The 26,972-nt window shown below is 33.2% G+C and overlaps 1 protein-coding gene across 7 annotated transcripts in view; it reads right to left on the bottom strand.

Annotated features, from left to right (window-relative positions):
• The window catches only part of MAN1A2 (mannosidase alpha class 1A member 2), a 209,681-nt gene that overhangs the window by 34,797 nt on the left and 147,912 nt on the right, over positions 1–26,972 (bottom strand). For 5 of the 7 annotated variants that reach the window (XR_012130300.1, XM_073234472.1, XM_073234474.1 and 2 more), the window contains 4 exons: positions 26,278–26,393; positions 22,659–22,878; positions 17,723–17,895; positions 14,650–14,765 (listed from right to left, as the gene is read on the bottom strand). Coding sequence is in view for 4 of the 7 variants with exons in the window: in XM_073234472.1 (XP_073090573.1) it covers positions 14,650–14,765; positions 17,723–17,895; positions 22,659–22,878; positions 26,278–26,393 (625 nt within the window). In the remaining 3 variants the exon portion in view is untranslated. Of the gene's footprint in view, positions 1–4,249; positions 4,269–5,415; positions 5,547–14,649; positions 14,766–17,722; positions 17,896–22,658; positions 22,879–26,277; positions 26,394–26,972 lie in introns of those variants that run through there. The other 2 variants (XR_012130302.1, XR_012130301.1) reach the window with 2 other exon arrangements.

Below are 26,972 nucleotides of genomic sequence, written 5' to 3'. Positions count from 1 at the left end.
AAGAAAAAATTAAGAGCAAGAAGATACTTATGTGTTGTCAAACGATAGATAACCATAATTCTTTTTCCCGAAATTCCTTTCAAAAGCTTATGACTATAGGCCATCAAAAAGTGAATGATAAAATGTGGTATATCCAAACAATAGAATATTTACTGACAGAAAGGAATGAACTACCGATACATGCAACAACATTAATCTAAAAAACATTATGCTAAAAAAGGTCAGACAAAAAATAAGTGCATACTGTATACATTCCAATTATATGAGATTCTAAAATAGGCAACCTATAGGAACAGAAAGCAGCTATGGGTTTGGGTTAGATGTAATTCACTGACTGCAAGACAAAGAGGAAATGTTCTATATTAACCAGAGTGGTAGTTATCCAGGTTTATATATTTTCCAAAATATGATGAACTACTCACTTAAAATATTTCAATAAAGTTGATTTTGTTAAAGTAAAGAAAAAAGGAAATGGATAAAGAAAAGTAACTTCATTATGTGTTACTGTTACGTAAGTACAGTTTGGGTTGTAGCTCCCTCTACTGTAGCAAAAAAAGAAGAAAAAACTTGTCAAGGATATTTCCAAGTACACAGTTTTGAAACCGAAAAACTGCTCATAGCTTTATAATAGTGCAAGTGAAACCCACATACTTCTAGATGGTACAGTTATTCTTTTACCAAAAATCTATTACTCAGTTCATGTATTAGTAGTTTTTTAGTAATTCACTATGTGTGTTCCCTGGTGTCCAGTGTCTGGGTTGTACTGTGATGCTGTGGTAAATCCTAAGAGGGCCTTAAAATGTGGACACCATGGTCCTTCAGTAACCATCTGAGGACACTGGACTACATAGATCAATATAGCAGTTAAACAGTGATTTGTCTCGTCTCCTGACCTCATGACGTACTTAGCTATTTCTTATCAGTAAAGGTAATCCCTCGATCTCTAATAGTTCCTATAAATGGTTTACTGACTCACAGGTAACAGTGGTTCTCAAAGTGTGATCCGCCCAGCCAGCAGCAACTGCATCACCTGGAACATGTTTCAGATGCAGATTTTCAGACCCCACTCTAGACTCACCGGTCAGAACCTGGCCATGTCTTCAGACCCCGCTCTAGACTCACTAGTCAGAAATTGGTGATAGAGCCCAGAAATCTGAGTTTTAAGAACCTGTCCATGATTCTGATGCATGCTCAAGTTTAAGCCTATGCCCTAAGTGTACTGACTTTGTGTAACTCTTAACACCAATTAGTTTGTACTGTTTCTGCTTTTCTTCCTTATGGGGGATCTAAACCTTTAACTCTCTACTGAAATCCCAGGAAATAAAATAGGTCTGTTATTATTTTCTCCTTCCCACCTTCCCATTCCCATTTTTGCAAGCTCTTCTAAAATCAGTTTTTCAACTATCTCTCTGGGAATCAAATGATTCAATTCTTTATTCAATAAATATTTAGTACTGCAACAAGTACGCATGGCTCTATCTTAGATGCTAGAGATACAGTAATAGCTACAATATACAAAATCACTGCCCCCATGGAATTTATATTTTAAGTTGTGGAACGCCTAAAAAGAAATTATGTAATATGTTGGAAGACACATGCTATGGAGAAAAGCAAAGCAAGGGAAAATGATAGGGAATAAAGGAGACATTTGAAGTTTTATATAGGATGATTAGGGAATGCCTTAAAAATTCAAACAATTATTTGATACAAGGATACAATTAAATGATAAATGATACAATTATAAACCTCTACTTAAGACCTGAGACTGTAAAACTCCTAGAAGAAAACAGAAAAAAAGCTCCTTGACATGGGTCTTAACAATGAGTTTTTGGATATGACACCAAAATCAGAAGCAATAAAAGGCAAAAATACATCAAACTAACAAGTTTCTGATAAGAAAAAGAAACCATCCAAAAAAAAAAAAAAAGGTAACCTACAGAATGGGACAAAATAATTGCAAATTATATGTCTGATAGAGTTAATATAACCAAAATATATGAAAAACTCATACAACTCAGTAACAATCAACCCAATTAAAAAATGGGCAGAGGAACCAAACATTTTTCCAAAAAAAGACACAGATGACCAACAAGCACATGCAAAGATGAAATGCAAATTAAAACCCTAATGACATACTATCTCACACCTGCTAGAATGGCTTTCATCAAAAAGAGATAATGTGTTGGCATGTTGGAAAGGATGTGGCAAAAAGGGAACCCCTGTGCACTGCTGGGGGGAATGTCAGCTGGTACGGCCACTATGGAAAATAGTATGGAGATTCCTTAAAAAACTAAAAATTGAATTACCACATGATCCAGTAATCCCACTTTTGGGCATAAATCAAAAGGAAATGAACACAGGATATCAAAGAGATGTCTATGTTCCCATGTAACTGCATTAGCTAACGTTCACAACAGCTGAGATAGAACAACCGAAGTGTCCACTAATGGATGAATGGATAAAGAAGTATGTATACACACACACAATGGATTACCATTCAGCCATGTGAAAGAAGGAAATCCTGCCATTTGCAACATGGATGGACCTTGAGGTAGTATCCTAATGAGATAAGTCAGACAGAGCAAGACAAATACTATATGATACCCATATGGGGAATGAGGGGTGGGGTTGGGGCAGTTGAAGAGACATTAGTTAAAGGATACAAACGTCCAGTTAGAAGATAAATTCTGCATAGCACTGTGATCATAGTTAACAATCGTGTACTATATACTGAAAGTTAATAAGACAGTAGATCTTAGATGTTCTCATAACAAAAAAAGTGATAATTATGTGATGTGATAGAGAACGTCATAATTTCCACTAAGGTGGAAATCGTATTGCAATACACAACTGTATTGAATCATCATGTATACATTAAACTTACACAATGTTATTTGTCAATTATATCTCAATAAAGCTAAAAAAAACCCTACTACTTAAGAGTGATCACAGTAGAGATGCAAATAGTCAACTTTTTTTCTTATGTAACACAGGCTAAAGATTTATCCAACAAATTTAACACATATTTATTGAGTGCTTCATATATTGTGTGCTGAGTGCCAGGGAGGTGAGAGTTATTAAAAGGAAAAGTCCCTGCAGTTATGAAGCTTAAATTCCACTAGAAGAGACAGATAAAAAACAAACACATACGTATCAGGTAACAGTGCTTTGCAGAAAAACAAAGCACGGCAAGAGGAGAGAATATAAATATAGATGATATAAACATGAAGGCATATTTTCACAGGCAGGCACTCAAAAAATACAGCTATAATTATATATAGCTATAAAACACATAGGTATAATTTAGGGAGAAAATGAATACAATTTGTAAGTTACTTGATGTCAGGGTTGTTTCTCTTACATTAACTGACAAAAACTAGAACAAAAATATATTTAACTATATATATATATATAATGTACATCTTATATTCCTCAGTGGACTTATATGTGCCCCTATGGAAACCTTTCCCAGGTTAAGAGTAAGACAAAAAAATACAAGTTTCAGAACAGTAGATATATATATAATTGTGTCTGTGGGGAAAATAAATAAAAGGCTACTGATAGGTTATATATTATAACTCAATTTTTTTTATATATTTGCAATTTACCCAGAACATTTCTAAAAGGATATATCAGGAACTTTAATAATAGTTATCTTTGGGATATGAGACTGGATATGGGGTACAGAGAAACTTTTATTTTTCATTTTTTTCTGTTTCATATTATTTAATTCATTTTGCCAGATCTACCTATCATTTTTATAATTAAGAAAATAAGCTGTATTAAAAACAATCACATTAGCTTTAATTTTTGAGAAGCTACATAATATAGAGGAGATAGATATTTACACAACTAATTTTAGTAAGACAATTTAATTCTGTACAGTTCAACAAACATTTGAGTATATAATCTAACACACATGAAGCACTGAAGGTATTAATATTTCATGTAAACTATCAGGAGAAGGGAAGTGTTGTGAGTATACATAAGGATGGATTAATTCTCTTAACGTTGGAGAGGCCTCAGAGACCATGATAATCAATCCAGGCATTGAAAAAGTAAGAGACAGCCAGAGTAAAGACACAGGTGAAAATGCACAGTGGGCAGACATGGATCAAATGCATGGGGAAAGTGGTCTAGCAGGAGGACATGTGACTGAAAAGGCACAGGCATAACTTAATCTTGATTTTTCCATACAAGAGCAGAATATCAACAAGGTGGAAGGGAGGACCATCCTTTCATCCATCTCTCACTTCTGGGGAGCACACCTGTAGGGTAAGTTCTAGAAGTAAGACTACTGGAACAAAATCAATATGCACTTACTATTTCAAAGGGTTCTTTCCAAAAATTGTACCACGCACATCAAACACCTCCTGTGTTTGTATGTGGCTAGATTTTTACATCACTGCCAACATCAGAAAATAAACTTTAAAATCTTAAGTAATTGTATAATAAAAGATAGTATCTGACCATTTCATTCCACTTCTTTAAGTCAAACCTGTATTTTTCATGTGTTTTCATGTGTGGTATTTTCCAGTGAAATGCCTTTATTTTAACTTAAAATAAATAAATATGCATTTTTAATAAAATAAGTATTTTTTTCTTTAATAAGCTCACATTTTAAGAAAATTTACCCTTTGACTATCAAATTTACTGCAAATGGTTTCTCAGTATGTCATCTGTCTTTTAGTTTATTTAATATTCTTTTTTTTCTTGTGGATGCTTTCCATTTTTATGTAGTTAAAATTTTTTATCTTTTCTTCTACGGATTCTGAGTTTTGTGTCATGCTATATTCACCCCCAGAGTTGGAAAAAAAAAATTCACTTTTTTCCATGCTTTTGTTTGAATTTTTATATTTTAAGCTATTTCTTTATCATAGCATTGTTTTGGTATTTATCATGGATCCAGTTTTATTTCTTTGTAATATTAATTTTTCTAACATCATTCATTAAATTATCTAACTTTCCCTCAATAATATGAATTGCTTATTTTCAAAGATGAAATTTCCACATGTAATAAGTGGGCCCATTCCTGGATATTATTCCGTTCCACCATTTCATTTATTTTTGTACTGCTACTAAACTTTTTTCAATTATTATAGTTTTCTAATAGTTTTTAAATGCTCTCTTCTATAAGAATATTGTATAATGTGATATAAATAGTTCATAATACTTTTCATTATCTAGAAGGGCTTGTCTCCTTTGATGACTGTGTACTTTGTCAACAAAGCTAAACTGGAACTACATTTGTCAGAATTCCTTTCTTTGTATGGTCTTAGGTACCACTTGGTTACAAAAAATTATATATATGATTTGGAAGCTGAAGTAAGGCAGCAGCCATTGTGCTTTGAGGGGCAGTATAGGCTGCCATGTGCTGTTAAAGTTATGCATCTTGTCAGTGGTTGCCTGACTCACCTGGAAGTGTGGAGCAGCTGCCAGACTTTCAACTACAGCTCCTATTAGAGCTCCTCATCAGTTTCTCCAATTCCTGGGCCAAGCATGAATAGTCCCATGGCAAGAAGATGCCAGCTCTTTCTGCAAATTACCTGCTTATCAAAGTTGGAGGCAGTGAGACACAGATGTGAGGTAGTTTGTTCCTGTGAATTCCAGTTTGCCCTCATTCTCCTTTACTACACATCTAGCTTTTCCCCAACTGCTGGCCCTACTCTTCTACAGCTACTTTATACCTGCTGCCTTATATTTTGTGCTAGGTATAATACTAAGTGCTTCATTACATTAATCCCTATAATAACCCTTTGAGGTAATACTACTACTAATTGCTCTTTTACAGATGATGAAACTGAGGCAGAGAAATTAAGTAACTTGTTCAAAGTCACACAGCTATTAAGGGGGAGAGTTGGGATAAAATACATATGGACTAGTTAATAATACATGGTTAATTTGACCCAGGAATTCCACTTCTACGAATTTACCCTAAGAATACAGCAGCCCAGTTTGAAGAGACAGGTGCACCCCTATGTTTATCATAGCACTATTTACAATAGCCAAGAAATGGAAGCAACCTAGGTGTCTATCAGTAGATGAATGGATAAAGAAGATGTGGTACATATACACAATGGAATATTATTCAGCCATAAGAAGAAAACAAATTCTACCATTTGCAACAACATGAATGGAGCTAGAGGGTATTATGCTCAGTGAAATAAGCCAGGTGGAGAGAGACAAGTATCAAATGATTTCACTCATATGTGGAGTATAAGAACAAAGAAAAACTGAAGGAACAAAACAGCAGCAGAATCTCAGAACCCAAGAATGGACTAATAGTTACCAAAGAGAAAGGGACTGGAGAGGATGGGTGGGAAGGGAGAGATAGGGGGAGGGAGAAGAAAGGGGGCATTATGATTAGTATGTATAATGTTAGGGGGGGCACCAGGAGGGCTGTGCAACACAGAGAAGACAAGTAGTGACTCTACAGCATCTTACTACACTGATGGACAGTGACTGTAATGGGATTTGTGGGGGGGACCTGCTGAAGGGGGGAGCCTAGTAAACATAATATTCCTCATGTAATTGTAGATTAATGATACCAAAAAAAAAATACATGGTCAGATGTCTTTATGTTTGATTAACTTGGATATATATAGAGAAGGCATGCTTACTAAATCTGTGTCACAAAGCTAGAAAAGACACTGCATTGAATGAAAAACTCAAGTGTTCAAAAAATTTCAATAAATCCGAATATGTTAAACCTAATAAAATTTTTTAATAAGGGTAAAGGTAAAATGTAATAAATTTCCATGCCAAATATATATTCAGAAAAAATTATCTTAGTTTATATTAAAAAATAAAAAACAAGATCTGTAGCAAAATTTCAGCTATACTGATAGGGCTACCAGAAAACAGAATACAGTATTATCTTACATTGAGGAAAGTATAATGAACAAATTAGGGACTAGGTTATCTTGAATGCAGTGTTCAGTCTAGAAAACCAAGGACTCATCTCCAGAGAAAGCAATCAACCTGGTGTCACAGAAAGAAATAGCACAGAACATTGCAATCTTTAGCCCGGTAAACAGAATTATTTTTAGTGAATATTTACACAGAAGATGTATTTCCAAAGGACAAAATATGCATCACTGAATGGAATTCAGAGTGAAGTGGATTTTAACTCAATGTAAGAAAGTTTTTTCTAAGAATAAAAGCTTTTGAACCAATGGAATGGGTTGGCCTTACAAAGCAGAGAGCTGCCCATCAACTGAAGAGATTAACAAGACTTTATGACAAAATATTCTGTATCTTGTAAAGAGACTCTGAGCATTTGAAATGTCTGTGTCTAAGAGGGAGAGATGAGCTGCAGTGGTGTTTATTGGACTGACCTCTAAATTTTTTTGCAGCTCAAAAAATTCCTTTTGATTCCAAGCACAAAGAAAGCAACTAAATCTGAGGCAGGAAAATACGGTTGCAGTTTCAACGCATTCAATTTTTTTTTTTCCTGACTACAAAAGTAAAACAGAGAAATACTAAAAAAATAGCATTAATTAAGCTAAACCACAGTACACATTTTGATGTTATTGAAATACATATTAAGATGTTCATCTGTGTTTTATGTATACATATATGTGCACCTAACAGCCTACTCACTATACTATGAACAGCCTATAGTTGCTTTTGGCTCAGTAATACCTACTGTGTATGCACCATACTTTATTTAACCATTCAACTATCCCTGAATATGTAATGACTATTTTTACAACAGCACTAAACATCCTTGTGCATAAATCTTCTTCCACAGCTTAGACCATTTAAGATTTTTGATATATTCTTTTACAGTTTTCCAGAATTTTGTCATTATACTCAGTCTGAATTTTAAGCAATTGGAAGGGGAAAAGCGCCCACAAACAAGATGCACAGACACACAGACAGAATTTCTGCCCTAGAGATTCTGATTCCAGGGAAGCAGACACACTATGGTAGTAAACTTGGTCTTAATTTCACGGTATTTCTTTTTCTTTTATTAATACATTTATTAAGAAAACTCTGATTCCAACTGACCCATGATTTCCTAGACCACTTAATGCCTGGTGTATATGAACTGAGAAAACCTGCCTGACATGTATCCTCAACATGTACACTCTTCTCAGTTTCTCAGGCTTTCAAATAAAAATGCAAAAGAATTGAGGTGAGATTCAATGAAAGTCCGATTAGACCTAGGTTAATCAATGTAGATTCCAAGGGACAGATAAAAAATATACTCCTTCCAGGAAGTTTTTGTTAAGAGGAACTGATTTATGACAGTAAATGATACAAAGGGATAAAACTATAGATAGTCATTTAACAATTCAAGGGCTGCGGCTAAAAGACTGCTCCCAGATCCTGGTGTTCCACCAGCTATTTCCCTTAGAATTCTTTTAGTTTAAGGGGTTTTTGAGCAACTGCAATTTCACTAAAACCAACAAAAAGATAATTCTTAGAGGAAGCAAAGCCATTGTCAAATAATATATTTTTCTTGGAGTTTGAGAAATATGGCAAAGTGGTATTATTCACCTATTTCTGTAAAACAATGCATACTCCAAATAAAAGTCTTTAAGTTAAGCCATTTCACACTAGCTAAAAGCTATAAATGGCTTTTCCTTCCTTGTATAATTCCTTACCCATAAAAGCACACTGCCTTGTATTTATTACTAGTAATACACTAAAATCTGCAATTGTCTAAATCTCCTCTCAAAATTTTTAGATATAAATATTCTATAAATGTAATGTTGAAAAAAATTTCTCCAGAGCCATCTGTCCTATTCAGTCTGGACTGATTACCCTCTTAATCTTCCTTTCACTTGCTTTCTATATTTCATGTCTTCCTTTTTGGTTTACATTCAGTTTTGGTGGAGCATATACTACAAAAAATTACTGAGGAAGAAACAGACTTTCGAGACCCTGTACAGCTATAATCAGCATTCTAAGACGGAATTAAGTTCCTCTCATAATTTTGAATGAACCGCTCTACTGCTTCTAGTCTTTTGCAGTTCTTGAGAAGTCTGAATCCATTCTGATTTCAAATCATTTTTCTAAGACTTTTATTCCTCTTAATAAAAAAAGAAGCTGTTAGAACTTCACCCCCCGTGTTCTGAAATTGCACAGCATTGTGCCTTGCTGTGGGTCTGTTTCCATCTACTGTGATGGGATCTTGATGGTTTCTTTCAATCTGGAAATTCTGTCTTTCAGGTCTGGGAGATCTTCTTGAATTACCTCATTGTACTCATATTTTATTTTTTAAATAAATTTCAAAAACTCAAAGAGTAACATACATACATTAAACATGCATGTATCTCATATACCTATAGTTTGACAAATATTTCTAAGTTGATTCTAGCAATTATTTATAAGTGAGGCACTAAAATAAAATGCTGACTGGCAACCGTAGGCATGTTGGCACTTAGTGTGGCTTCACCATTGGGGGATGGGTGACATGACCATTTTGCTAAGGGAAAATCACACACAGTGTCCATAGTTTTTTTCTTGTAAGCTAATCAGTTTTCCCTGAAAGGAATCTTCCAATATCCAGTTTCAGCTGTACCTAAGTCCAGAGTCTCCCTACACGATTCAACCACTTCAAACAGACAATGTCTGTTTTCATTCATGGTAAAGATGAGGCAGGAGTGAGTCTGGATCTAACTATTCCTCCTATATACTTTTTAAAGAATTCTACAGTTTTCAATCCTACCCTGCACCCCAGTCTTAGGGTCTTTCCAAGGTTCTGAAAGTATTCATTGGCTTGCTTTTTAAATTAGCTTCTCCTGATGCAGGTACTTAACTTTTTGTTTATCATCTAAAAATCTGCTGACATCTGTCTGCTATTGATTCCTTTCTCATTCTTTTTGTCCTTGTCCTTTTTATTTTCTTAGCCTTATACAGTCATTTTAAAGGTTCTTAAGAGAGAGGAGAATAAATGCAAGTATTCATTCTGTCAAGCTAAACTGGAACTCCCTTTCATTTGTTATATACAGTCATCTTCAAAGGATCAGATACATGTCTTTTTTTCTCTTTATCCTCAAAAACTGACTGAACTTATCTTTTGAGCTTCAAATCTGTATCTGCAAATGTCTCTTGGGAACTTAAGTCAAAACTAACTCATTATCTTTTCTGAAAATCTATTTCTTTTTACAACTTGGTGCCATATCTTTACAGTTACCCACACTAGGAGCGTTAATATTATCTCTGATTCTTCCTTCTTATCGAATCTCCCTATATCTAATAAGATACTAGAGCTTGTCAAGTCCACCTTTAGAGCTCTCCTATCTCATTCTTAATATCCCATCATCCATCTCCTCTCCTGAATGCAAATTCATCCCATTATACTCGTCTTACCTCCAAGTTTGGTTTAAATGCCACCACTTCCATGAATTCTTCCTCTACACTTCCTAGGTTAAGCAAACCCCTCGTCTCTGAAACACTTTTCCACTTCATTCACATTTGTCTTATGCACTTAATACATTAATATTTTTTGCAAATTTGTATGTGTTTTATTTCCTCTATTAGAATATAAGAGTTTTAAGGGTAGAAGGTTTGAAGGCCTCTATCCCTATCCTTCCTCACTACATAGTCTTTGTGTGCCATCAGTATGTATGCTAAATGAATAAATCCATTTGGGACTATTGAAGGAGAACAAGAGAAAGAGAAGACAGCACCTTGTCTTCTGGAGAAAAATGTATACCTTTATCGATAGCTACAGTATTCCAGGATATGGCATCCACAACAATATGTAAAAGGTAAAATGGTCCTCAATTTAGGTAAGAACAGTCTTTTTCATTTAACTATGCCACTGCCAAGTCAATCAATTGCTATCTCTGGTAGCTAAAATACATGGATTATTGTCCTTTAAGGGTTCACAATAAATTTCAACCACTTGATAGAACAATCTTAACAGTTACTCAGCTTCTGACAAAAGTCTACTTGAATTAATTGATATTTGAGAAAAATATATGGATTCATATTAATCTTCATTCCTCTATAGAGGTATAAGTTCTATCTTAAGAAAAATATAAACTAGCAACTACATTAGTCTTTAACAGAAATGGCTGGATTCAAATGCATTGCAATATTATGCTACAAGTCTTTATAAAGAGTAAGTCATGCTAAGAGTGTTTTTACATCTTCTGTAATATCACTGAAGATATTTATCATTATGTGTTGGGTTGAACCATATGAAATTGCCAGTATTCAGCTGCTTTTTGTTTTTAAAAAGTACAATTACATATGGTTCACCTAATAGTTGAGTACTTTTTTAATAAAGAGCTATCAAATTAAGTCATCTTATAATTTAGCAATAAGAAAATATTCTGACTCATCTGTCAAAGTAACATGTTCTCCCAACTCCAAAAGATGAAAACAAGATGCTTCCTTTTTGCTGTAGCTGCCAGGAAGCTCAGTGCTGAGTACAGTGCTCAAATGCATCAGTTTTCTAAACCTAGGTTTTGTTAAAATTACTTGTATGATTACTCTTGTTTGACCTTTCCTCTTTTATTAATACAAATGTGTATGTGTTTTTTCTGAAAGTGAGTATTATAGCTATTGTATTTATCTAACTGCTTACCTACAAGACTATGTTGAGTAGGATTCTTCTTGAACTTGGCAGGAAAAAATACCAAGGTCAATTGGTGATAGTCCATACACATAATGGAAGGGGAATGGCAGCATATCACATATCTGCAGCCCTATCCCATGTGCTAAAGTGCTCAAGGTTTGTACTAATGAAGAAGTTTGAAAATTAATTATGAAAGCTGATCTGTTAAGAGGTAAAATTTAAATTGAATTTAGAAATGAGAAGGGCATTAATTGATAGAAAGGGTAAAGGCATTCCTTCCAGAGCCAGTGAAGAATGAAATAGACAATGAAATGCAAAGGAACAAATTTTATGGATATGTATGTGTGTGTAAATACATGACTATTTGAATATAGATTAGCTTGGCTTACAGATAGAACCTGTAAGTAGAAGAAATGAGAAGTGAAGATAGAGATGAATGAATCATTGTTGCCTTTGAGCAGGAGGAGAGTGACATGAAGAAAATGGTATATAAAGGCTGAAAATTTAGTAATTTCAAGACTAGAAGAGGCTTCAAAGTTAGCATTTTGCCACTACTCTAGCAAGATTTAATTCAGGCAAGATGACTGAATAACTCTGGGTGAAAGGCTGTTGGAAAAAGATATTCCCACATAAATTTATCATAAAGTTATTACTCTAGAGATCACTTATTAATCACAAAAAGAAAAAGATTCTTTATATGATCTTATAATCAAATCTAATATTATGATTATATTTAAAACCAGCAATAATGGGCTAAACTGTTGTAGGAAAAATGGAAGTTCCATGGCCAGGATCCTCGCCTGATCCTAATCTACTCACACACTGTGTATGGGCAATGATGTATACGTAGCCTACTGCACAGCATGCTTGCATAACCATGGGTAATAAGTCATTATTGCCTGAGTTGGTATAAAAAGAGCTCTGCCCATACTAAGGGTAGAGGAGGGCAGAGGCTGGAGTGAAGTCAGAGGCTGGGGCAGAGGCAGAGAGGGAGGGGTACAGTATTCTAGCACTTGACCTGCCACCATGAGAATAAAGGTTGATATATAAGTCCTTTTACCAAAGTTCCCTTGCCACTTTTTGGTCTCACCAAATCCAGAGTAAACTTGCCCAGGGCTGAAACTCTCAGGGCAGACAACTGTTATCATATGCCTCTTTCTAGCATGCAATGAAAATACATCACCTATATATAATATTCATGCCAAAAATGTTTAACCTAAATCTGATCATCAGGAAACAATCATGAATATCTAAACTGAGGGACATTATTCAAATAAACTAACTTGAACACTTATGTCAATGTCATAAAAGAGAAAAGGAAAACAGGGAAACTTTGTTCTAGGCGAAAGAGACATGGCAACGAAATGTGACAAATGATTCTAGATTAGGGTTAAATAGTTAAAGCACATTATTTGAACAGCTGAGAAATCTGAAAAGGGACTACACTTTAAACAGTACTATATGAATGTTAAGCTTCCAAAGTGTGATAACTGTACCATGATTATGAAGGATTATGCCCTTTTCTTGTAAACTCTTACAAATAAGTATCAGAATGCTGGTAAGTACTCTCAAATTATAGAAAAAAATTTTAAATTAGAACTCTGTGTGTATGTTGGTACATACATATACATGGGGATGAACTAATATGGCAAAAATTAACAACAGGTAAATCTAGGTGGAAGATACACAAATATTCATTTTATGAGTCTTATAATTTTTCTGGTCTTAAAAAAAAACCCAGAAGAACTTTTACATAATTTTTCAAATTCCACAGTTTACAGATATGAAAAATAAAGGCAAAGAAATTTTGACATGTTCATTTACCTGGACTGTAGCAAGTGTATAACTGAAGCTCCAATGGTTTTATCTGCCAGCCCGTGCCCTTTCAACTATCTCATACTGTCTTAAACCCAGGCATACAGGATAAATCAAAACAAGGAATGACTAGAAATAGGGAACTGACTACCAAGCAGATGTTCTAAACCATTTCAGCAGTAATAAGGGTCTGGGTTAGGGTCAACTGTAGATATGGAAATGAAGGAGCAAAATAAAGTAACAACATGACAAGAATCATAAAGACTTAATGATACACCAGAAAGAGGAAAAAAAAAACTCTACAATGTACATGCTGAAAAGATAGGAAAATTAAAGTACAAGGGATAATAAAAGAAAAATTGGAGGAAGATGGCCATTTAGGATAAGAAACCTAGTTTGAGACATGAACACTTCAATTGTAGTATAACAAGACATAAGCTACAAGCATTCTAGAATGTAAACTTCAGGATGGTGGGAATTTATATCCACTGATATATCCCTAAGTTACCCGAACAATGCCTGGAAATAAACATATTTTTGAACAAATGAATTGACAGTTTATGAGGCATTCAGGTATGGATAGATAGGAAACAGAAATACAATATTAAGAGAAAGTATCAAGAGATATTTACTCAGTAGGACTTTAGGGAAGGGTACATATTTAAAGCCTCCACCTTCTTCTAAAGGTCAGTTATAGAGAGCTCTACCTGGGGTTTTGAGTAAAAGCCCAAAAAATAAAGATGTGTTTTTCCTCATCATCATTCCCTTTATGTATATCTTTAGGGAAAACTTCATTGAGATCGGTGGCTATGATCATATACCCTCCAGTACTATCAAAACTCTGTGATTATTCCTAACAGATTTCATTAGCTGAAGCAGTGAGTTCAGGTGCTGTCCCACAGTCAGCAGCATCACCATCAGATGTGTAAATGATTAGGTTTCACCCTAAAGCTACTGAATCAGAAACTTTGTGGGTATGGCCAAGTTATCTGCAGTTTAAGAAGTCTTCTAGATGATTCTAATGCACACAAAGAGCTAAGGACAAAATAAAGGTACTAAACTCTTATTTGACAAAATATCTACCTCAGAGTCTAAATTTTTCTTCTTAAGATACAGCTAAAAATTTAAGACCCATTACATAAAAGATACTTGTAATAAAACTTAGTGTAACATATCACATAATTATAATTCATCATGTAGTGATCACACAGCAAAATCAGCCTGCAATAAAAATTTTTCAAAGTAATCTACTACTTACTAGGGGTAGGTGTGCAAAAAAAAATGTATCTACTTACTTCAATGTTTCAGCAAGAAAGAAGCTCTGCTGTACGTCATCATGTGTAGGAGTAGAGGAATATACATCCTTCACCCCAGAAAATCCACCACTAACTCGGCAATACTTTTCAATAGCCTGTGAAAGACACCAGACAAAATAATCAATTTGAAGGGTGAGATAAGGAACCAGAGTCAAAAGTTCACAGAGATCTATATGAGAATCTAACAGTTTAAAAATAAAGCTTATTATCAAATGGAAATATTCACACTCTGGAAAAATTAACTCAAGAATTCTGTTTCCTGTGGAATTTTTCCCTCTCAAAAACTCTAACTTTTTAAAGACATCTTCTATTTTTTTAACTTAGGAGTCAAATTTAGGTTATTAACACTGAATTAGAGACCTGTCTGGCACAAAAGAGCTTCATTAATTGGAACAAAATGAGGGACATAACCTTGAATTAAAAAATGTAAATGTAATTTTATCACTTCTAAGGATAAACAATAATTCAAAACATGCTAAAAAGAAGTAATATTTTGGAGCTCTCCGTAGTAATGGCAATGAAGTAATATTTACTTACTACAAGCATACTATATGACAGACACTGTATTATCATAATCCGATGAGTTGGACATTACAGGTGGTACCAATTGGTGGGAAGTGCACACTAGGACACTTACAGTACAGCGAACAATTATGAACTTTGGGCTGAAGACTCTTCTAAGGGCTTTATATGCATTAACACTTAAATTTCCAACAACACTGCAAAGTTGTCTTATTAGCTCTACTTTTCAGATGGGAAAACTAAGACAAAGAGTACTTTACTTCCCATTATTACTAACTACTGTGCTCCAATGCCTGAGGAGGAACTGAAATTCTTAATTTGTAACTCTTTTTGCATCTTTGAACATGTCTAAATAAAATATACTCAATTAAATGGAATCTACTCAAAGCCTGTCTTTAATTCAAAGCAGCCAAATATCCTGCTTATGCAGGTGTGTCATACTCCGGAATTAAGCCATTCATGAGAAGTTGAAAATGCATGTGGTTCTTTTCTCTCTCTGTACTCCCCCCAACCCTGAGGTACTGTCCAATGAAGGTATGGTTATTTGACCGATCATTACTGCCTGGGCTTGTTATTCCTAGTCTTCTACTCCTCTTACTTTTATGGTCTTCCTCCTTTCTAATGAAAAGCAAATTAACACTGAAGGTATTTATTTAATCAAACTGTTCATTTTTATATAGTTCCATTTTTATTACAGTTGGGTTTTAAAGTTTTATTACCAAAGGGTTTGGTATTTTTCTCTAAATATTTTAAATATATTTTGAATCCAAGATTTTTAAACGCTGAGTTCTTCATAATGATCATGTGTCTTTATCACCAGAGCAGTTTAAGGATTCTGAAAAAGTAGCAGAGAGGCATGACTAATCTTCCAGCCATTTAGAGTCATTTTCTGAAGACGAGTTTTCATACATAATATACTTGTTTGAAAGTTTGAAGATGTTAAGTGGAATAACTAGAGCTAGAAAAACATAAGACACCACTATTCTCTCACCCTGTCTTCCCTTTACTTTCTTCACACCCAACAAGGGAAGCCAGTGGTGGACAAGAAAGCAAATTCAAGTTAAGATGTAAATCTTCCTCTTTTGTCTCCACCCTCCAAAGTACTTTTCTCATCATGGCTTACTTTGGAAACTTGATTTAAAAGCAAATTATTTCAGTTCTTGCTTGTGTGTGTGTCCATATAGGTTACATAAGCAAAATTCTAACTCCTGTAATTCAAATCTGGACAGATCTAAATTAAAGTTTGAGGTTGTCAAATCTTTTTTTGTTAAACTCCACAAAGACTGTCTAGGTCCAAATGACAAATAACACATAAGTGTCCTTACTTTAGTTTAAGTCTTTATCACATTACTCCTAGACTACTGCAGTGGTCTTCAAAACCTACAAATTGGCAGATTACAGTAAGATCCTTTAGTTTTCTCACTCCCCACTAAAAAGCCTTCAGTAGTTCCTTTGCCTTTGAAAAAGCTTTAGTGGTCCTAAAATGGATTCTTAAAATTAAAGAGCTTTGGTGGGTAGGAGGTGATAAGGAAAAAAATCTGACAGGCTTTTTCAAAGGACTTTCATCCCCACCTCCCATAGGAGAAACACTTAGGAACTAACTGAACAGGCTGAGTAAAGTATACATCCTTTGATCTGGCACATAAAGTCATTTGCATAATGGCTCCAAACTTCTCTCCCTCAGGTTGCCACAGTGAAACAAACCTTTTAACATAAATTGGCCTACATTCTGCCCTACAATGTATCTTGCATATTCTTTTCTGAGCAATTTATTAACACTATTTATCTCACCTAGGATGTCATTCTATCTAGCCAGCAAACTTGAGTTAAACAATTTGAACGTGAATATTCATCGTAATTAGTTCTATTTATCAAAATTAGTATATCTCAGAGAATAAGACACTCCTCTTAGGAGTAAGCTATACTTTTATGAGCAGAGTAATGATTTTCTTCCTCCGAGGACTATAAAAAAAAAAATGGTTTCTCTGAAAGGCTAGTATTTTAAGAGTAAATTCCTTGCTTCCTTTACTTACCATTAAATATTCCTCATTTCAATAAAAATACAGTCTTTCAATCCAGAAAAATTTAACAATTCACTGACCCCTTCCTACATTGATCCACTAAGGAATTACTCGGATTGCAAGATGAAGTGAATAGGGGTACTTTACCCAGGCAGTCAATCTGGGCAGTTTTACAATCATTTTTTTTTTTCCTGGAGGTTAAGCATAAATAACCAAGTATAATTGTATAATCATAGTGGAAAACTGCCTTGTAAATGATTCTTTACAGTTATTCAATTAAAATGAGTGGATATTAGTAGGAACATAGTTCTAAGAGATAACTAACCTGGATTCTAAAGTTTACTTCTATTGCTTAAGAAACTTAATTGAATAACAGAATTTATCCATCAGATAAATGGAAGTAGCCTTATAGTTACTGAGCACGAGGTAACATGGATGAGAATATATGGCACTATATGAGAGCTTCATTAATGCTTCTGCACATAAAATGAAATAATTCGCTTATTTACCAGCGCTGCTTCCCAGCCCCATTGCCTGTATCTTGGATCATGAGTAAATCTCCATAGGTACCAATAGGTTTCAATTACTTCTGGACGGAGGATGTAATATTTTTCAGCCTGCCGGACTGCCACAGCCTCTACTGCACCATCAAACTTGAATGATTCAGGACCCAGTTTTAATTCTGTAACATTATAAAAGAGATGAATAAGCACAATGGTTTATATCTGAAAGAATGGGGTATGAAGTAAAGTTAGCTTTGTTACTTGTTTTAATTATTGTTGCTGTTTTGCAAAATCAGTGACTTAAAAAGATCTACATTTGGTTTTCTTATAATAGGCTTATAAATATTCCTATTGTTCTAATATGAAATATTTCTCATAAATAATGTACATCAACATACTGCTAAATCTTACTATAATGACAAGAGCCTAGTAATCCTTTGGAAACAAATGCAAAAAGAGACATATAAGCGCAGTACTTATTCTGTTTTAGTCCAAAATAAAATGAGACAGATAATTGGTACTGTTCAGTTATTTTTTTTAAGTCAAGACAATTTTAAAGTCCTTTTAATATAACACACACATATAAGAAACACTTAAGGCTTAGTTATTTAATTAGATTTAGATTATATACTTTTCTTTTAAAGCATTTTTAAACAGTATATAAAAATAATATACTTTAAAACTTAAACAAGCTTTAAAAATAAACTCTCTTCTTCTACAGCCTCATATACACAGCAAGGAAGAGATTCAAATTGCCCATCACCAAGAATTTCATCAGTAATTTTCCCATCTATTAGTTTGAATAAAACATGGTCATTACACATGTAGTTCAACATTACATACTATTCCTTGAATAATATGTTCCCATTCAGGCTGGAATGTGCCACTATGTGGAAACCCTTTTAAGAACAGCTTTCTAATCACACCCAGCACCCTAACTCTGAACAATATTGTCTTCTCCATTGGGATGTTGAAGTCACACACAATGACCACTCTCAGATGCCATTTTTCTTTGTTTTAACTAGGTTATACTGGTGGCAAATAATTTCAAGGTTTCTCACCTCTTTCAAGAAATGCTCGACATTTACATATTCTCAGTAGCACAAGAACTATAACGCTGGTGGACCATAAATAAATCGTGCCATAGCGGCTGGCATGACATGTGTTGCTGTGGCCAAATTTCAGCATTACAAGGGTGACACCATAGTTCCAAGTAATCACAATTAAAGCAGGTGAAAATAAAGCCTTTCTTACCACTCCCAGCCCCAAGAAAAAAAAAAAAAAAACCAAAACCACTGTTGTAATGGTAGACAGTTCTATTAAAAGCAAAACATGTGATCCAGAAGAGTAATAACCACAGTCTGTTTACTGCTAATTCTTGGAGAACTAATACAGAACTCAAGCAGGAGTTCTGACCTGAGGGTGAGCAACTCTATGGTAAGCTTTGGAAGAGGAAGACAGTGTTGTGTCCAAGAAGCCTCTGAAATTATATGAAAAACTTTATTTGTGCACATAAAGCTTGTAGCAGCTCAACAGGATATGAAGTTAGAAATAGCTGCAAATTACCAGCATTTTGTAAGAAATCTTCTACTCAGCTTATTAAAAGTCTGACATATGATCAAATATAATTTGTCATTTAATAAATGCTTTCAAAGTGATGATAAAGTCAACACTGTAAGTTCTGAGATGATGGTACTCCAACAAAAAAGTAAACTATGTCATTATGTCTAGATTTTTTGTTTTTCTTTTCTCAAAGACTATGAGTGGCAAGAAGTGATCATATAGCGATTCAAATATTAGTTTTATGGCTAATTTTAGACAATAACTTCTGCAATTATAATGGCATTGCCTTAATTGAAGTAGAAATTGGCTGCATGGAATGAATATCTTAAACTTCCCACTAAAAAGTATATTTCATTTATTGGTCATTCATAACTTCACTAACAAAACATACCAGTTCTGTGAGGAGTTAGTGAGTAAAAATGGATAAGCCTAAATTACATATACATCACATTCATTATTTTGGTCAAATCATTGGTTTCATGTTTCTGAGGGCATTATTTCTTAGGAGATCTTTTGTTTAAGAAATGTAAAAAATAATTTCATAACAATTTACCTTGAAGTTAATTTCTGTTCCTTAACTTAAATTTCCCATTCATATTTGCTATTTCATCTCTAAAAGGTAAACAACTAATACAAAAAGTAAAAGCTGAGTTGAAACCACAAATAATTTAGTGCCCTGATAAAAAGAACTCGAGGATACAAAAATCATATAATGTAGGTAAAGATAAGTGACACACACACAAAAAAATGGAAGTATCAAATGTGATAAAGGTCAGTATTAAAACAATAAAAGGTAAGTTCTAAAAAAGCACAAGATAATTTGTAGTCATGGGGAAATGCAATTCATGCATGTCCTCCAAGAGATGCAACTCTGCAGAAATGGAAAAATAAGCACACTCATGTCAACGAAAGGAATTAACAAATGATAAAAAAAACATAAGGAATATTCTGGGATAAGGTAATTTGTAGTTTGAATGGAATAATAAGAAGGAAAGGACTCTATTTCCCCTTCTATTAACTTAAAGAAAAAATAGCTGTAGAAACTAGCTATTAATTCTGCATTTATACCTCAGAATAAACTACAACAATGTGTCAATCTAGCTTTCTACATAGATATAATAATGCTTGAAACTATTACTAAGACATTGCTCAGTTTCATGAGCAGATTCAGCAACGTATCCTACAAACCCAGCTAAATATTAAGCAGCAGGCCATGTTCATCAATAAGGTGGAATATATGAAGATTAGTACATTTTGAATTAATGTTAATCCTAATTCCAACAACAAATAAAAATTAAGTTCCACAGCAATAATTATATGGCTTAGCTGGAGTAACTGCTAAGAAGTAGATGGATATTTTTGAACACGTGACCAAAACTTACAGCAAAACTATAAGAAAACACAGCAGAAGATGTAATAAAACCTGGTGAGAAGTAAGCAAAACTAGGATTGTACTTTTAATTAAAGAATATAAATAGAGACTAAGAAAAGTGAAAACAGTTAAAAACTTCAAACTACAGGGCACAAATCAAATAGTAATCTTTTGGGGCATACCATGGCAAAGAGGGCCACAGGTTCTTCAACTTGCAATGATAGAATGATAATCAGAACAAAGATGACACAACCATGGACTGCATTTTTTAAAATTTCATTTATATTCACAACAACATTCTGAGGAAGAGAGGATATGTATTATTATCCCACTTTCTTGCAGATGGAGCAGCTGAGACTTAGAAAGATTAAATGATTTGCCTAAGGTTCACAGGTAATAGTAGAACATGGGATTTTTGAATCCTACTTTATATCTTCTTTCTATAATATCACTGTGGTTCAAATTAGCATCAGTAATGTCATTATAAAATGTGAAACTCAAAAATATAATACAAGGAATCTTTTAAAACTCTGGTATTCTACAAGTTTCTTAAAGGCAAGGGATACATCTTATTCATACTTTCAACTGTAAGTATCCAGCATAATGCTAGGCACCTAACAGTTGCTCCATATTTAATGGAGCAAATGATTAATTATAATAACCATGACAAAACATTTTTAACATTTCTGCTGTATGAAAGCCTACTACTTTAGATTTATTATTTGATTTATGTGTGGAGCTGCAAATAAGTATCATTATGATGGGTCCTAGTATAAACACTAAATATCCATTCTGATCTCAATGTTACAGTCATTTTAGCTGTATTTTAAGTAGGTATTTGATGCACTATATCTTCAACATGATAAATAAGATTCTATTTGTAATACAGATCATCAGCTTCATATGTATTATATACTAATACTTAAAACCACCCTAAAATAACATCTACTTCAATGTCTTTTTGGCTTAGTTATATTTTGTCAAAAATTGGGATCCTTGATTCAGTTACAATTTCATTACCTAGGGAACTGAAGAGCCAATTTCACCATAAGTTCAATTCCTTATTATAAAGAAATAACTTGACAGATTCATTAAGTAGAATAAATTTTAAGCCAATCATAGTGTGTCATGTTAACTGATAAATTAACCCTGAAATGGAAAATCAGTTATTTAATAAAAGCAACAATTCAACTTCTGAAATGACAAAGAGAAATTACTAGTTTTTAGTTTTACTGGGACTCACTATCCATTATTTTACATAGAAATATACATTTTTTAAGTCAGAGAAAACCTTGGAAAGTCTTGTTCAGTGTATCTCAATTCTATCTTCAGGCTTTTAAAAAAATCTAATTGCCTTCTCTCTCCATTAAATTTTAGTAACAAATATATACTGTTTATCTACAACCATATGTATACCTATGATTTATACATAAAAACGATTTTCTTAATCCCCAAGAAATCAATTTTTATCACTATTGAGAATCATCTCATTTTCCAGGTGAGGACTACTGAAGCCCAGAAATGTTACATATTTGCCTAAAGCAACATTAGGCGCTAAACATCTTTTTAGTTAAAGGCACAAGCAATTCAAAAATCACTGGTGAACTGATTAAGAGACAAACTAGTAGTTACCTTGATACCAATTATACATTCAATATAACTACCATTATCTTTTGGTTATTCTTATAAGCAAGGCATGTAACCTAAACTAGTCAATTTTGTGTTCTTTAAGTAACTAGTTTTACAGAAGTTCAAATGAATGGCTCAAATGGAGTCTTAACAAATTAAATAGTATCATCCCATACATCCCTAAATGCCCTACCTAGTCATTAAAACAACTTCTTCAAAATCTTTATTTAACAGCATTCAGAATTTTTAAAAAAATGACACCGAAATATATTTTTACAATTAAAATTCAAGTTCTTAATAAAATGACTTATTGTTTTAAACTATTTTGAACTTACAGGTTATTTTAGACTAAGTAATTAGTGTCATTAATATTCTTACCAGTTCTGTCATATGACTCATGACATGTTCGTGCAATTTCTGCCCCTAGCTCTAAATAATGGCCAGCTTTATCCATTCTGGAACCATCTGCTCCTAGAGCAAACATTCCCCCAGCAAAGCAGGCCAAATGCCCCATCTTCTTTTCCAAGTGCCCATTCTTCCATTCTCCAATAAAAGTCAGACCTCCTCGGGACTTCTTAATGAGATGTTTTTCTATAGCCTGTAACAAAGAGTAGATATTCCAAAATTTAGAAGCAAACTATTAGTGTTCAACTTCCTATGTCCTTCTGTGCTATCATAAACCTTGGTAATATGGTATTTTACAAAGCAGTAACTTTCCCAAACTGGATGGCTTAATTTACAGTAAGTAAATTTTGGAGAGAATAATCAAATTGCATTTAATCTTGAACAAATACCCCATATGCTACTATAAAAAGACAAAGTGGGAAAGGGGAGATTGGCCTAAAGATTACCTTTTGTTATAACACTATTCATATAGCAGGGTTTTTTTTCCTTCCTGAGCTAAATGAAATTAATAATAATCAGTCAACTGAGATCACAATGACAAGTTATAACCCAAAAGGTTCTACCAATTTCTATTTCATACCATAAAAACTGAATAGGAATAACTAAGTGAATCAGAAAAACATGATTTTTGATAATCAGTTAAAATTGTTTCTCCTTTCCAAGTAACTGTATCTCTTGTCAAAGTACTTTAAAAAGGCACCATTAGGTGAGGCACCTTATATGTTATAAAGCTTACAAAACTGTTCAAAGTTCAAACTTAATTGCTTAGTCCCTTACTTCATAAGCTTAGGTATTTGTTTTGGATGCTGTGCTATGGTTAGGAGAGGCCATATGATAAACATAGTCCAGACTCCTGGGATATCAGTATTTCTCAAAAGATGTGGGATGGCAAAAATATTTTACGTTCAACTTGAATGTAACAGTCCAACCACCACATTTAATTTTAAAAGTAGGAATTTTAAGAACTTTGTTCCTTTGGACTATGTTCTCAGACTTTGCTGAGTGGGCTAAGGATTTATTTTCTACCTTTAGAGAAATGTACTTCTATGGAAAAGTATAAGAAACTGCATTAGTTCAGTTCTCTTTGGTAGAAATTATCATATATAATTAGAAATTATACTTTTCTGTCAATAAAATGGAATAAGACATTTTTATTGTGGGCTGTTCTGTGACAAGCTCAATTATAAGTAGCTTTGAAAAAAATTGATTCTATATTCTTTATAACAATGTTTCACAGAACTATAAGGACTATGTCTTATTCATCTTATGATCCACAAGGCTATAAGCGTAGTATGCACTCCATAGATGTTTAATTAATAAGTCACTTTATAAATAAATAACATAATTATAGTTGGCCTGTTAGGAGAATGAGGAGTAGCTGGTAAGCAAAGGGACTACCATTGGATTGTAAGTTTTTATTGTTCCTTTTTTTTTTTTAGCTCTAAAGCACAAATGACAAGATTTGTTTTTCTGAGCACAGGGACAAAGTTTTTCATCTTTATGGACCTCACAACATATAGCATGTTTTCCACATGTAAGGCACTCAATGACACCTAAAGAATGACAGCCATAGTTTTGCTTTTTAACCTTTATATAAAGTTTTATCATTTTGTTCATTATAACATAAATTTTACTGTGCTATACTGAAAATATGTACAAACATATACCCACAGACCTACTAAAAGTAAAGACAGAACTTTTTACCAGTATTCACTTACAGATTCCTGAAATTTCTTGTATGGATGGCTATCTTCTCTCTCTTAAAATATGACAAGTGTCTAAGAGTTTAATTTATATAAAATCCAACTCGATGAATGGCAGTTAAGAGTAATATTGTTACTCTTCTATTAAAAATTGTTAAAATAAATCTTCACAAATATTGGTATGACTTTCTTGCTCCAAAGGACCTTTATAAAGATGTATTTTTTCTTCACTATTTTAAAAATTAATGGCTAAATATAAACTTGATCAGAATATAAAACCAAAACTTTAAATAATTTTTAAAAAGAAAGCTAAGATGTAGCCACCAAGGACCATTAAGTGTAGAGGAGGGTGAGATGAGGATGGAATCATTTAAATACATTGGCTTTACCTCCTATTAGAATGGATCTGGAAAGGAATTATTCCTATCTCTTCTTTCCATTTGTCATGTATTTTACAATTTGTATATACTGTCTCCTAACAAAATTAATAGTCATTGAAGATAATTAGCATTGCAAAAACTGCATTATGTCTCAAAATTAAAGTAAAAGAAAAAATGGTTACATGATATATGACATTTTTTCATAAAATACATTCATTCATTTATCAAATACTTATTGTATACCTACTGTTTCAGATATATGTCAGGTGCTGAGACAATGATAAATAAATAAACTAGGCTGCCTTCAAAGAACCCACAATCTAGTGGAAATGACTAAGGGCTACTTTCAGCACTATGATTTTTAAGAATATTATGTTCTTCCTAGATAATGACTTTTCTTAGATCATAAAAATTTCTAGTTTAATAACAAAATAAAACTCTCCAACTTCTCAAAATAATTTTAGAAGTCACAAACTGGAGGTTCTTGATTATATATTTAATTCAATTTCTTAGTTAATACAATCCCTCAAGAAACAATTATCAAAGGCCTACAATGGAAAAAGCACTATATGCCACATATTAGTTCAACACCTGTGCATTTTTGTAAACAAGTGTAAGGAACTGGTTCCCTAAAAAGGATGCACATAAATGGGTAATAAGATTCTTGGTTTAATTTTAAGACAAAACAACAACTGTAACTCTGAAATCTGATCACTGACTATGGTTAGAATGGTGTTATTATATAATTACAAAATACAGGACTTCTAAAACATTACTAAAATCCTAAAGGTGATATAAGCATATACTGGATCAGAAAGCAAATAATTTATTAAGTGGCTAATTTCTATTCACAGATTTTGCTCAGAAATACTGCATATTAAGTATTTCCAAGAATGAAACTTTTTCCAATTTTAAACTGTCACAACATTGTGGTATGAGGTTATATAAATATAAAATAAAATAGTGCAGTGGTTAATAACATGGGCTTTGAAGCCAGACTGTTCAGTTCCATAATTTATCACTTACTAGCTTTGTGACTTTAGCAAGTTACTTAACCTTTCTGTGCTTTAAGGGCCTCATATGTAAAATGGTAGTAAAGACTAAGTGATTTCACATATGTTAAAGGAGTTGAACAGTGCCTGGCATGTGGAAAGTACTTTGTTAACTGTTTTGTTCTTATTATTACCTATAAGGCTCTTTAATGTGTAGGTTCAATAGGTCATTTGAAAGAAGAAATGTTTATAGGAAGTCAGTTTTTCCAGTCTCTGTAGATAATAACTAAAAGGAATTAAAATAAGTTTTCATACATAATTATGCTACACTGTATTCTTTCTTCAAAAATTTCTTTAAAATGCCAAAGTAAAGAAAAACAATATCAGACATTTATATTAAAACATTAACAAACTCTATAGTGAATGCATATAATAAAATGCTTATAAGATGTTCACATATCACTATCAAGTAGATTGTATATTCAGTATGTTAAGCAGATGTTGTGGCAATAATTACCTCAATAGCATCATCATACATTTTTCTTGCCTCATGGTCTGTTTTATCTGACATCAACCATGCTTTTAGTAAGTATTCATAAAAACTGTCTCCCAGACCACCAACTGATGTATGATCTGTAAGAAAAGAGAGAAGGTTGGAGGTGGAGGAAAGAGAAGACAGAAGACAAGTAATGTCTTTCAATTATAGTGACAATATCATAGGTCAATAATTTAAAAATTATATTATAAATAAAAAACAGTTTAAAAAGCTCTATTTCTAACATATTTCAAACCCAATCCAGTAGGAATATACTGTAATTGCTCCAATTTTCTAGAAAATCTTTTTCTGCTGGATATGGTATTTCACATATTCAGCAGTCTTTTTATTCAGTCATACAGGGTGTATACTGTCACACACCCAAACTTTTCCAGAACTGAAAACAATTATCTTTCACGTATTAATGGCTTTACTATATAATAAGCTATAAGATTAAAGATGTGATAAACTTAAATCTGATATTAACCAAAAGGAGTTCATTTTTCTATAGGATGGTTAAAAATGATCCCTGTGCCATAGGCAGCAAATTAAAATAAATCTTGGGAAGAAGACCAAGAATTCCTTTGTAATAACAACTTACATAATATAACAAGCTGTTGGATGCCTTTAATTATTATTTATACAGATATTAGTAAATATTTGTTTGTCCTAGGTAT

Source organism: Manis javanica, chromosome 4, assembly GCF_040802235.1.
Source record: "Manis javanica isolate MJ-LG chromosome 4, MJ_LKY, whole genome shotgun sequence".
NCBI lineage: Eukaryota > Metazoa > Chordata > Mammalia > Pholidota > Manidae > Manis > Manis javanica.
The sequence above is the reverse complement of the archived record's forward strand: the minus strand, read 5'-3'. Positions and strand labels throughout refer to the sequence as shown.